General features: G+C 38.9%; 1 protein-coding gene across 2 annotated transcripts; it reads left to right on the top strand.

Annotated features, from left to right (window-relative positions):
* Positions 1–13,159, top strand: CZH5orf34 (chromosome Z C5orf34 homolog). Of its 2 annotated transcripts, XM_048932319.1 has the most exons (12): positions 6–573; positions 823–912; positions 3,509–4,152; positions 5,107–5,208; positions 6,444–6,567; positions 8,154–8,245; positions 8,450–8,519; positions 8,810–8,980; positions 9,986–10,074; positions 10,835–10,927; positions 11,727–11,767; positions 12,479–13,159. In XM_048932319.1, exons 1-12 carry the CDS (start codon positions 379–381, stop codon positions 12,661–12,663), a joined length of 1,896 nt encoding a protein of 631 aa, XP_048788276.1. In that variant the 5' UTR covers positions 6–378; the 3' UTR covers positions 12,664–13,159. The 2 variants fall into 2 exon arrangements, 1 of the variants encoding a protein (XP_048788276.1); XR_007374047.1 differs by lacking the exon at positions 9,986–10,074 and having other exon boundaries at positions 1–573; positions 12,479–12,550.
* The last annotated feature ends 57 nt before the right edge of the window (positions 13,160–13,216 follow it).

Genomic DNA, 13,216 nt, shown 5'->3' with positions numbered 1-13,216 from the left:
GTACTCCCACGTAGGCTGGGCATCCGTTTTTATTTCTGTATTTTAACCAGAAGCCACTGCTTTACATGGCAGTAATTTCCTTTTCAGGAGCTGTTTTCATTCACGCCACTCCTGAGCACTTCTCACTCAAGTATGGAGGAATCATTACTTAATGATGTCCTGTCCTGCGCAGCCTGAGTGCAGACACGAGCAGGGAGACTGCAGCAGACGCAGCGCACCATCAAATCGTGAGAAAATACAAACAAAAATCACAAGGATCTTTTCACTCCACACACCGGAGCCGCCGTGGCAGCAGCCCGCCATGCCGCAGGGCGCGCCGGGGGGGGGGGCAGACAGGGCCCTGTTCGGCAACCCGCCTCGCCGCCCGCCTCCTGGGCCATGGCCGCGGAACGGCTGATGGTGCTGTACGAGGACGACTCCGTGGAGGTGCACTACGCGGACGGGGCCCGCCTGCTGCTGTCCCCCTGCGGCTCCGAGTACCTGTACGAAGAGGCGCTGCCTGCCGCCGCCCACCCCCTGCAGCCGGCGGAGAGCACCCGCCAGCGGGTCGCCTTCGTCCTCAGCGCCTACAGGGTACGTGGCGGCCGGGGGCCTGCGGACCTCGGGGAGGGCTGGGCGGGTAAAAAAAGAAGTCCGCCGGCGGCGAGGCAGCGAGTGCCTGCCGAGGAGCCCACGTTCCTGCGGTGCGAACCCTGCCGGCCCTGCGAGCGCCGCTTCGAACTCTGCTCCGTAACAGCAGCGCCTGCGCCCCGCTGAACGGCTTTGGCTGCCTAGGAAAGCGTGTGATGCTACGATTTTATTTTTGTTTCCTTGTTTAACTAGGAGCAAATTCTGCGAGCTCTCGACTTCCGGAACACGTTTTCTTCTCGGCCGTATTTACCCTCTCGTATTATATCTCCAGAAAGAAAAAGAGTAAGTTCTGCGCACATAACGCCTGCACACGGACCTTCCCCAGCTGCGACGAGCGGTGCCGGCGCGGCTCCGTACGCCCCTGTGGGTGCGGGCCTCCACGGCCTCAGTGCAGGCTGCGCCTTGCCTAGCTGACTTGGTTGCAATACAGACGTTTTAAGTTACAGATGTAAATTTTAGTTGATCCTTTGCCCATAGTCCTGCATATCTTTTATAGCTGAACAGCACAGATTTTAATTGCTCTAAAACCCCAAATATTTCATGAACTATCTTACATATTGTTAACTTTCCTTTCATGAAAAATTGCCCAGGTTAAATCCACTGAAATACCATTTTCTGAAGGGCTGTGAGCTGTACCATCCTATCACAATTCCCAGTCAGTCCTTACCTCTCCTTCCAGATGCGCTGTGCTCATACTGATGCTCCATGGTGTGCAGCAATGGGTGACCTCCCACCTTCCCCAGGCTCAGCTTCTCGTAGAAGATGGGTGACTTTCCACTCAGTTTCTAATTACTCCTGCTTCAGGATGCAGAGGATAGCTTCCCAGAGCCACATCTGCCTTATTTGTTGCTGTGCTTTTTTTCTTTTGGTTTAGTTTCTGCTGTTTTTCTTCAGGCAAGAGTAGTATTTTTGTAGTTCGTGAGATAGCCCTCTCAGAATGAGACCACTGGTTTATCATCAGTTACTGTTCTGTATTGAACGTGTACTGTTCTACCAGTGCATGTCTTCAAGGCCTTTGCTGTTTCCCACACTTGGGCTGTACGGAATAATAAGAGATAGCATTTACCAGCTGCCACATACTCACAGCAAAATCTCATAACAAGGAGTTACCTACATCGGCCAGCTGAGGTCTTGTGAGAGTGAGCATGAAGTAGCTGGCTAAAGGCCTGTGGCTTTTATGGACAGTACTATTTTCACTGGGCTGCATCCACAGTTACCTTGTTTTACTTCACTTGTGCTTAAATTCAAAACAGTATAGCTCAGTTAGGCCATGGTTTTGTATGCAAAGTTAGGATTTCTTTCTCATTTATACTGCATTACACTTAGCTCCAAAGAATTTTTACCTGCAGCCTTATTGAGCAGTTTCCTGATTTTCTGAGGGCAGATCCTTTTGCAGTTCTTTTCAACCAGTTTTCATCATTAGCATCCAAAATACCTTCAGTGTACTTTGTCACCTTGCTAGTACACTCATGTTGCCATGTTTCACGTTTAATGGATTCTGTACTTTTCCAGTGCTGGGCTGATGTATGCTCCTGACATGATTTGAGTATTGAGGCTTAACCCTGCTGGCAGCTCAGCACCATGCAGCCATTTACTGGCTGCTCTCCAGAATGAGGATGAGGAAGGGGGAAAGGTAAAACTCACTATTAGAGATAAAGACAGCTTGATAGGAAAGAAAACGGTTACAGGAATTAAAAAATGCACAAAGCAAGTGGTGCATAATGCAGCTAATGGCTGCCTGCTGACTGATGCCCACCAGCCCCCAAGCAGAGGGCCCTGTCTCTGGCTCCCTCCCAGCTCCTTTTACACCCCTAACCCTTCGCTAGCCAGACAATGTGAGAAGCTGAAACATTGTTGGCTCTGTATAAGCACTGTTCAACAGCAACACACTCAGGTGTGATCAGCTGTATTCTTATCCTAAATCCAAAACACAACACCACACCAGCTACTGGGAAAAAAAGTTAGCTCTATCCCAGCCAAAACCAGGATGGTGAAGTGAGGCAAAGCTAATTAAATTGGAATAAAACATATTAGGAGCATGAATATTCTTCCGCTGAAGTATTTTTCTGAATTTATTTGAGCGAGTCTCTGCTTCTTTTTTAGTTTAGGAGCCTGTACTTTAACAAATAAAATCGGGCTGGATGTTTTCTGTGCAGTGATCAGTTGTAAAGACAACACAAAGGAAAATGGGTCCTTTTAGGGGATAGCCTGCATATGAAAAGTACTCTGGACAGAATTTTCTGTTTTCAGAATGTAATTACTGTATTTTCTAAGTTGTATCTAACATACATATATACATGTATAGCACAAGGACATATACTGTGAAAATGTTTCACATTTATTTTGTACAAAACTACTAACTGAGGCAGCAAGCTGCACTAGGATATCACTGGAGTAAGATGAGAATATTTTTTGAGGCTTCTCAAATGCTGTATTGTAAGATTCTAGAACCTTCATTATATTTCAAGTACTTGTTCAGAAGTACATCCTATCCACATCTCAGCAATAACTGTGTTGTAACTTCAGTATTTCTTAAGAAGCATGTCTTAAGAGGTCTTATTTTCTTAAAAGCATTTCTGTTTCTTTGAAATAGAAATACCTGCTGTCAGTGGGTAGTTGTACCTGGTCAGTCAGTCATTAATTTTCATAGTTTGCATGAATAGATATTAAATTACAAGCTTTTTGTTAGATAGTATCCTGTTGAAACAGCAGAAGATGATACGAAGTACAGATATTCTGAGTTCATATGTACAAATAAATACAGAGTAAAATTTATTGCCAAACATTAACTTGCAGAAGGACTGGATAATTCTTCCACTGTAATTTCTGGCAAGTAATGTCACTGTACCTTACAGCTCATTCCAGTCCTTTATCTTAGATTATTTTCAGTGATATCTCAGAAGTTAGATGGCCTGACCCTGTTACTGCTGATCTGACAAGATGCATAAGGAATGGCAGTGTGAAGATCTCATCAGTAGACGGTTATGCCCACCTTTATCTGCCTGAATTGCAGCAAGAATTTACTGTGGAGTTCTTATGTAAAGTCAGCCAACCATTTGCAGCATCCTCACACTTCTCTCCAAAGAACAGCAACTACAAAACCAAAGATCAGTATGGAAAATCAAAAAATTCTGTTCCAGAAGTGTCATCAAAACAAATGAGACTTGATAATAAAAACAATGAAGACAGTCATGCTGAAGATAAACACAGAGAAGCAACCAAATCAAACAGCCAGAGGGACAGAGATGGAGTTCCTTTGTTTTATACAAATTGTTCTTCTGAATACACATGGGTTACACAGCGTTGGTCAGTTTCCTCATGCCCAGAAGAATGGAAATACCCTCTGTCATTGGCATTGATGTGCTACAGCTTACATACTGTTAACAATGCATTAAAGTCATGCGAGGAAAAAAGCCACACATCTACAGGAGCAGATGTTTCACAAGACCCCAAAACATACGAAGCAGTATCTCGTCTGCCTGCAGCTTTGCCGATCAGCTGCAGAGCACCACATTTACACAGGTAACTGTATAATCAGCAAGTATACAGATGTATAATCGACAGGTATACAGAGAAGTTAGGCTGGTCTTTTAGAGAGCGTATAGCTGGAAAGACTATCATGTTGGAAAGGGATAATCAGAAATGAATGGAAAAGCTGTTCCATCTCCTGGGCTCACAGAAGAAGTCTCCAAGAGGAACAATCTCCAGAGAGAGATCCTTCCTCAGTGGCAGTCAGCCCTTACATGGGGTCCAGGAGCCAGGCTGCACCCCTTCCAACACAGCTGAACTGTGCTCCCATGGCTGACTCAGTGCTTGCCAAAGGTGATCAATTTGAGGTTCAGGCAGTGATCCAGGAGTTCCCATACACTAACTTTTACTGTTTGTCTTAACTATATTACGTACATACATACGTTTCCAATTCTACAAGTATGGACTTCAACCTTTAGCAAAACAACTGATTTCTAGCTATAAGAAATAAAAAATACAGCACTGTACTGTGGTTTTTTTTAGGAACTTCTCAAAATATGATATCTGTCAAACCAACATTCTTATCCTTCAGTAACGACTAAAGAGTAATTAGTCCAGAGGGAAAAATACATTTTCTGACCTGCTTTGTAAATGAAAATGAGAGTACTGAAAACAGCACCATATTGTTTGAGGTTTTTTGCTTGTTTGCTTTTTCTCATTTTTGAGAAGGTAATTCTTCTAAAGTAAGCCAGTGAAATAGATTCTCTGTCAGCACTGCTAAAAATAATTGAAAATTTCATTGTAGGCTCAAGAAATTGAATTCAGTAGCTAACATGCATAACTAGGAACTAGAAGGCATTTAAAGTATGTGGCCTATTTTCTTCTGAATAGATGTGCATATATCTGTTTTGATCTAGAAATATGTTCCTATCTAGGATACAGAAATTATTACCAGAAAAAAAAAAAAAAAGTTGAATTTTACTGCAGTTTTTACTGTATTTTTTACAGGTGGAGTTTCTGTGACTTCTTTCTACAAAACAATCAAGATTCTGAAAAGTTTTCATACCCTCAGCTAATCCAAATTGTGTGGTGCAAGGGTGTTTTTTATAGGTAAGAAGGGAGTCCTCCTTATCATCCTCACTTGTGTGGGAATTAAACTTTAGGACATCATACTTCATTCCTTTGCAATTTTGTGATAAATGGTGTGCTGTCTTTATGTAAGGTTCTGTTCATTTCTGCTGTTTGTACACTGGGCTTCAAATTTGCTTCGCGTTTCCTAGTACAGTATAGTTCCAGGTCTGAAAGTAGGTATGCCTAAAACAAAGAGTTTGAAATAATGTTTGTGGCTTGTAAAGAAGTGATCTAATTTCTTAGAGGCTTAAATGGACAGCTGTAACTGCCACAGGCTTCACTGGCAATTGCAGTGCTTGATTTCTGTGCAAATTACAGCACTCATCTCAAAGCTGAAATCTTCACATTTTATAAACTGTTGTTTTGGTGACTATGCAACTCCTGTGTTGTAGGGAGCTGAATTCTACTGAGTTCTACATTTTCCTATAAATGAGTTTGTCCGTGTGGTTTTGATTTTGTTGTTTGTTTTTTAAATAAGAATTTTTGCAAAATAAGCTTTTTAAATCTGCTCTACAAACTTTACAATGCTATAGTTACTATCAAAATTTAGAAGTCTTCAAAGCTTTGATCTTTCTCCCCATGCCCTTCTTTTCCCTCATTCTAATTCCTCAATTTTGATCTCATAAAAAAAAAGTTGTTTATCAGCTTTTTCAGTACGTTAATTCGTTTCCTTGTAAGTCTTACATCTCCCTTTAATGCTTCCATTCCAATCCAGGCATACGACCACACTGTTAACTGAATCATTAAATGAGTATTAAGGCTCCAGAATATCATATAATCACAAGAAAAACACAGGTGATCTTAGTAAAAAAAAAAATAGGTGCAATGTAAATGAAGATTTCAGGCCTTTTGGAAAGCATTTGGTCACACAGTTTTTTTTCCTGCGCACGCTAGTTAGAACATGTCCAACAGAAAGAACATTCCTTCTCTCTTCAGCATTGCTATATTTTTGGGCCAGTGGCATGGACATGGAACAACTCCTGTGAGATACCTCAACCCAAAAAGCTCTGTTTAGTTTTTCGAACACGCTAATCCTGCACCAACCTCCAGCCCATGAAAATAGAGCCTGGTAATGCTCATCACCTGTTTAATATAACTTTACTGTTTGGGAAAGAATAGAAAAATGTTCTAATGTTTTTGAAGTTTACTAACCTATAACTTCTGTTGATGGAGAATTTTAAGAACTTGTTAAAAGCCTAGTTTTTCTCTTTTAGATTGGTCCATGGCAGAAGAAACATCACAGAAATTTATCCTGGTGATGAATCACTTTTCAAGTCAGAAGGAGATTTTTTGGGAAACTACTTTGTACATTATACAATTCAGAAAGGAATAAGAAAGGTAGAAATAAAACTGTTCAAAAATGTGTTCTGAATTCCTTCAATTTAGCGTCTTTGCTTTAAGACATTTGGATATGCAGTCTGTAGTGAAAACTGCATTGTTGTTCGGATGATTGCTGTATAAATGGATCAAGCAACCTGTCATGAAAATAATTAGATTATTCCTTCTGTTACAGAATGTATTTTCCATAGGTTGTAGGCAGAATAAGAAAAATATCTAACATTGTAATATTTATTTCACAAGCTCAAGTAAGTATTGTAATGAGATTCTATAATATCCACTTTTCACTAATATCAGTGAGTTTGCTTTTTAACCTAATATTGATTAGAGTTTAATCTTTTTAAAATTAAAATATTTTAAGCATGTTCTTTCTTGCAGTAGTGTACTATTTGGAGTCATACACTTTTTGGTTCTGTTCAGTCCTTGCCAAAGACCAGCTGTTCCATGTTGGAGAAATGATTTTGCCTCTCTATGGTTTGTCCTGATTATCTGTTGTTAAGTTTTCCAGAGTAGGTGCTCTGAGGTACTTATGCAATTCTTGATGTAATTTATTGCACATAGCTGCAAAGATACTTAGAAATGTACTAAACTGCTGTTTTCATATTGGAATTCCTGTGCTGGAGAAAAACGGGTAGTACTTAAATCCAGTCAGCAGCTGAGATATTCTAATGGATGTTTGGGCAAATGAAGCAGTCTGCGTGGTGAGGCTGTATCTTTATGAAGGCACAGGTTTAACATTCTACCATCCTGAAATGTTACAATCGTGCAGTTAGATTTATTTGGAAAAAATACATATATTTTAAGAGCAATATCCAAATCTGAGCATCACGCTAAGGAGAATTCTTTGAAAATAAGAGAGAACTGTGGCACTTCACTGAAGAAGATGCCTGTAAATCCGTCTACGTGTGGTGGCATGTGGTCCTTTCTAGTAGGGTCAGAAAACATTTGAAAATTGAGAAGGAGATGCAACAATCCTTTAATCTCTTCTGTTCCATAACATAATATCTGCTGTCCAGTAATAGCCATGCTTACTGGTATGGCCTTCTTAGATTAGGTGAAAGGGAAACAGAAAAAAAAAAAAAAATAGATTGCTGATTAGTATGTTATGTATGACCAGAAAAATTCTATAAGCATAGTAGCAGAAATCTTTCATTGTTTTCAGTGATAAATTTCTTTAGCATGGCTTTTATTCCACTTCTCTTTCTTAACTTTATCATTTTTTTTCCTCTGTTTTTTAAATATAAATGCATGTTTAATTTTTTTTTCTTCTATCTTTAGGCTCGGGTATTTGTATTTTTAAAGCAACATTAAGGATTAATGTTGAATTATTTGAAGCTAGCCTCTAACTTGTAGTAAAACTTAGTTACTTAGCAATTAATAGTAATTATAGTCTGCTTCTTCTCTGATAAAAGAAATCCTTAGTCCCTACTGAGTGCATGGAAACTGTGGATGTGTCTTTTTACAGAACTAGACTTAAAGGATCCTGCTGGTTTGCAGTCTTTTTTTATCTTTCAAGCTTATAAATATTCTTTCCATGCTACAGTGCCTTTATAAATAAGAAATGTTCCTTCTGCTCTTTAATGCAGAGAGAAGAAAAGATGTATTGGGTAAATAGTCTACCTCCTGATGTACCAGGAAGTCAGTACTCTATATCTTCCATTATTACTGAAGCAACCAAGTAAGTTATTTTTCTCATTTATTTTTGATACATGAATTCCTCTGACTTTGAGAGGACAGTAATTGAAATTACATCTATTATGTACTTAAGTAATTAAACAGATTCATAGTAGCAAAGAAAACATCTGCAACTTACAGAATGTGGAGGACATACTATAGTAAGAACAAAAGGCTTAATATTTTATGTTGACTTTTTCTTCCTCAGAATGCTTCAGTACTGCTACAAGACTAAACTATCATTAATTCATAACTATCATCTCTGCTGCTGGAAAATGGTACGTAGCTGAAGATGTATAAATCTTTCTGTGTTACAAAGATGACTATATGGGGTACGGGACCTAGTCTAGAGGGAATGGTGGTGATCAGATCCTACAAAGAAAGCTGAAGAGATTTGGGAACCAGAAGCATGCAGTGTTGATTTGTGTTGGTGAAGCGGAAAGAAATTAACTGACAAAGAGAGATGCACGTTGTCTAGTAAAACATGAAAATCTCAGAAAGATACAAACAGCTTTAATGATGTAAGTGACCCTTCCTCATTATTTTTAATGTTTTTGTTTGGCTCGAGGTACCTGAGACAGATGGACGAGAAACTTTGCCAGTTTTGCTGGACGAGAAGGTTATTCCTGGCATAGGAAGACTTCTTGTATATTCAGACCATAAAGTCCATGCTGTTTTCTGGGATGGTGTCTCCTTGAATATGGTCTGGGATTTCAGCTCTTGCTATACAAAGATTCAGGTAACTGAAGGGATAGAGAAATAACTATTCTTAAAAATCTTCATTAAAAATGGTAATTATGAAACAAATGAGAAAAAAGAAAAAAAGAAAGAAGAAAAAAGATGTGATGTGAATGCAATACAAGCTGGGGTCTTTTCAGAGTCATAATTCCACGCAGTTTTCTACTATGGCTTACTCTCAAGCTGATACAGAAACTGTGGAGATGCCGCCATGTATTGTAGGCACGTTACTCAGATACTGAGGAGGAAAAATATTTTAGGGCACAGCTCACGCCTAAGAAATAAGTGAAACTTTATCCTTTTGAGAGGTTGCTCAAATTGGTGAAAGAAGGGAGTGGTATTTTTTTCCTTTGTTGTTGTTATTTCAGATTATTTATGGTTGCATAAATAGTGAAAAAATACTTTGTGGATATGAGTCTAAATATTTTTTTCTTAAAATTTTAGATTTATTTAGTATTGCAGTAAAAAGATCATGTTGACTTGTGCACTACAGAGTGCTGAAATACAAAATGGCACTACAGAGAAAATTATGTCACAGTAAAATTCAAAGTTGGCTGCTAAGACTTTTGGCTTCCATGTCTTTTCTTTTTCTCTGAGATGATTAACCACAAAAAAAGCTGTTAAAGTGCCTGAGGATATAAACAAAATAAATACAATACTCAGCTTGCCAAAAGAGTAATAGCTGTATGATGTGATTGAGCTGAAGTCTTTACACTCAGTTGTGATGAAAGTAGGAAGAAAAGAAAACAATACAGACCTGGAAACATTCCTACAGACATTTAGAAATAAATAACTCTAAAACAGCACAAAAAAGTGTCAGATCATGGCAGGTTTTTCTTCCACCTTCCCCTATGTTTGTGATAACAGACTGTAAGAAATTGTATCCTTCTCAAAAAGCACACTTCAAATGTTTAAAGTGTTCACATATAGTTTATTACTAAAACAGCAAATGGTATTACTGTCCTTTACTTATTCAGACAGCAGCAAAATAATTTTCTTTCCTAAGGTAAATGAAGATGTAGGCTGGTGTAAATTAACTACTCCTGATGGGGCACAGCAGCTAATCCAAATAAGGCATCCTGGAATCTATGAAAGGTATAAGTAATTTAAACAATTTGAAGTGAAATACTAAAAAGTTTTAAGCAAACCCTTTTATATAACGAAATGGTAGTTACTGGAAGCACATGGGGGGGAAGACATGCCCAAATATGTAATGATAGATAACGCATAGCTGGCAGGATTTGAGACTTGTATGACTCAGGATTACTGTATATGGTCATTCCAGTAAAATTGCTATAGAAGTGTAATGTCTTTTAAAAAAAGGAAGCCTTAAGCTAGAGCTGCAGCTTGGCACTTAAATCAGAGGGTAAGCAAAATTAAAAAATCTTTGTGCTGTATGAAGCTGGCATATAGAGCTGGAGTAGTGCTTTATCCAGTTTTTGCTTTATTACTGATACTGACCTCCACCCCCATGGTCCTTTTTCTAATCCACTTGCTCTATTCACAGCCTCATTATGGGAATCATCAGAACCTTGCTGCACTGCATTTTAGCAAGCTGATAACCACACACAAATTAACGCTTGTATACTGTTCATTACAAATCAGATGGCTTTGTTATAATTTTCTGTAACTGCACAGATTTAAATGTTAAGGATATTCTTGGCAGAAAAAAAAAAGGGAAATTAAAAAAAGGCAAAGAATCAGAGAAGAAGCTAGATTTTTTCAGTCATGGCTTTTTCTTTCAAACAGATTTTTTTCTTTGCACTTTTTACATGGTGGGGGGATGTAGCTTGAACTAGGAGAGTTTGCATTTCTCATCTAAATAACTACTTTTTGTCAAATTTCATGTTAACAGGTACATCAGAACAGTAATAGGATGGTGCAGCAGCTTGAATGAAAGCAAGGAGACTCTTGAATTTACCACACACACTGTAACTGAAGAAAATTGGTACTCATTTTTATGCTAAATAAATGACTATAAATAACACTAAGCATAAAACTCAGTAAGACTACAAACGCTGAATTTTATAGACTGCATTTCCTAAGAACCAGAAATGAAAACTGTAAATCCATTTATTTTGTGTAGTTTCATATTTTTCATTCAATATTTAATGTACAGAAAGTTGAGTTCTAGACAGAAGTAGATAAGAGTTCCGTGGTGTTTCTTCCTGCCTTACTTAAAAGTCAGAATGGTGATTGCTCTGCCAAAGAAAGAATCATGTTACCAAAATAATATCTTACAAAGTGAAAATGAGATTCCAGACTGAGAAGGGCAGTTCATTTAACAGAACACTGAGCTGTCCGAAGTAAGATGTAGAACTTTTATAAGACATCTGGATCTTTTGCAAACATATTTGTCCTTTACAATATATGCTAATGGCCAAAGGACTACTGGCATAATATGCAACAATATTCGTGTCATTACAAATGTGATAACTGAAACACTTGTTATGCTTATTAAAGCAGATAAAGTAGCTGATAAAATAAGTGTGTATATCTATATATATGTTTGTACATACATACAGGAAGGAGGCTGTTTACTGAACTGAGCCCTGATTTTTGGAATTAATGATTAGTATTAGTGATTGATACGAATTAAAAAATGTGGGGTTTTTTGTTTCTTTTCCACTTGAAATTCTCTATTTTTTCAATATTTCTGAGAAACTACTCAGATCTGATGTACAAAAACATGGTTGAGAAGTTTTTTGGATAATATTGTAAATAATAACCTTTCTTTTCTTGGACAGGTCTGCCGATGCTGAGCTTGAAAAAATACAGAGATTCAACTGTATCCTTTTGAAAGCTATGAACATTCATACTCATACGAAATTCATCTCTATATTCAGAGCTGCCTTTTTAGAGCATCAGAGGCTCTCTGTTCTGTTCTCGCCTCCTTTTATTGCTTTACTTGCTTCCTAAAATTACCTTTTGAAGTTGCATTTCTCATTTATCTTGACCAATTTTTGTACAACAGCACCGGAAACAAAAATAGTAACACAGTACAACATGAAAGTAAAAAACAAAAGCGTTAACCAAAAATCCAGTAATGGGTATTACATCCATTTGGATAAAATCATCTGCTAATCTGCTCCTGGGGGATCAATGATGCATTTGCCTCTTGGTGTGCTGCAGTGAGGTGTCATCCTGTTTATCAGCTACCGGAGAATTGCCCAGGCAGCCAAAAAAGCATGCAGTGGTTAATTTGCTGAAAGCCATTGTGTACTTCTCTTTATGGCAGTGGTTTACTTTACTACCGTGAAAGTTAATCCTGTGAAACTCCATTCTGACATCAAAAGTTTTATTTTTAAAGCAACTCAGGTAAACAGAGGCCTTAGATAATGGTCTTCTCTAGAATTGTTGTAGATGTTTTAATTTTTTAGTTTTGTCTAACTACTGTGGTATAAAATGTGAGCCTCTCTAATGCAGAATGATGGTTAAAATACAGAGAAGCATTTTTTGTCAGTATTGGTGGAAGACTATTTTTCTTAACTACTGCTAGTTTTATTGGATAATAGCAATGTTCTGGAAGGGACATCTGCTGCAAGAAGCAATCTGTCTGTCAAAAGAACAGAAAGTGGGAGTGATCCTGAGGAAATCAGCGAAGGACACGTTTTGGAGGCTCTGCAAAATACCTCTAGAATAATTCAAGATATTGAATCTCTTCTTGCTAGTGCTGGGAAGTGAAGGCCTTTGTTGTGTGCCTATGCAGGCACTGTCCCAGCTGTCCCAACAGGCCTGGGTGTGTGAGGGGAAGGACGGGGCTGTGGCAGATTACAGTATGGCCTGACCTGCCCTGTGTGATATGGTGTGGATAGGTGAGAATGGGCTGAGCGATGGGGCACAGTAAGTGTGGCAGGGCTGGTCTGGCAGCGCTAGTTTTACTTGTAGGAGTGTACTGAATGTCCACTGGAATCGTGTATCTTCACTGTGGGACTGACTTGTTTCAAGTTGCTCAAATGATGGCGGGCAAGGAAGGGCAGTTTTCACAGTAAAAGCATGCTTTTGTTCAGAAGTTTGTACCACGTAGTTAAGGACTGAATAGAGTAAAAAGCTGTCCAAACGGTTCCTATTTATTGTTTTCTAATAAAATACGTATCCAAAAAGTGCTCAGCCCGTCTTTGTGTGCGGCCACCCGTCCCAAGTGATAAAGCATCAGCCGGTCACTGTAGTTTCGTCGTGCGGCGCTGTACTACCCTCAGCTGGAACTGGGAACGCAACGCTGTCCGTGCCGCCGCGG

This window comes from Lagopus muta, chromosome Z (assembly GCF_023343835.1).
Source record: "Lagopus muta isolate bLagMut1 chromosome Z, bLagMut1 primary, whole genome shotgun sequence".
Taxonomy (NCBI): Eukaryota; Metazoa; Chordata; class Aves; order Galliformes; family Phasianidae; genus Lagopus; species Lagopus muta.
The sequence above is the reverse complement of the archived record's forward strand: the minus strand, read 5'-3'. Positions and strand labels throughout refer to the sequence as shown.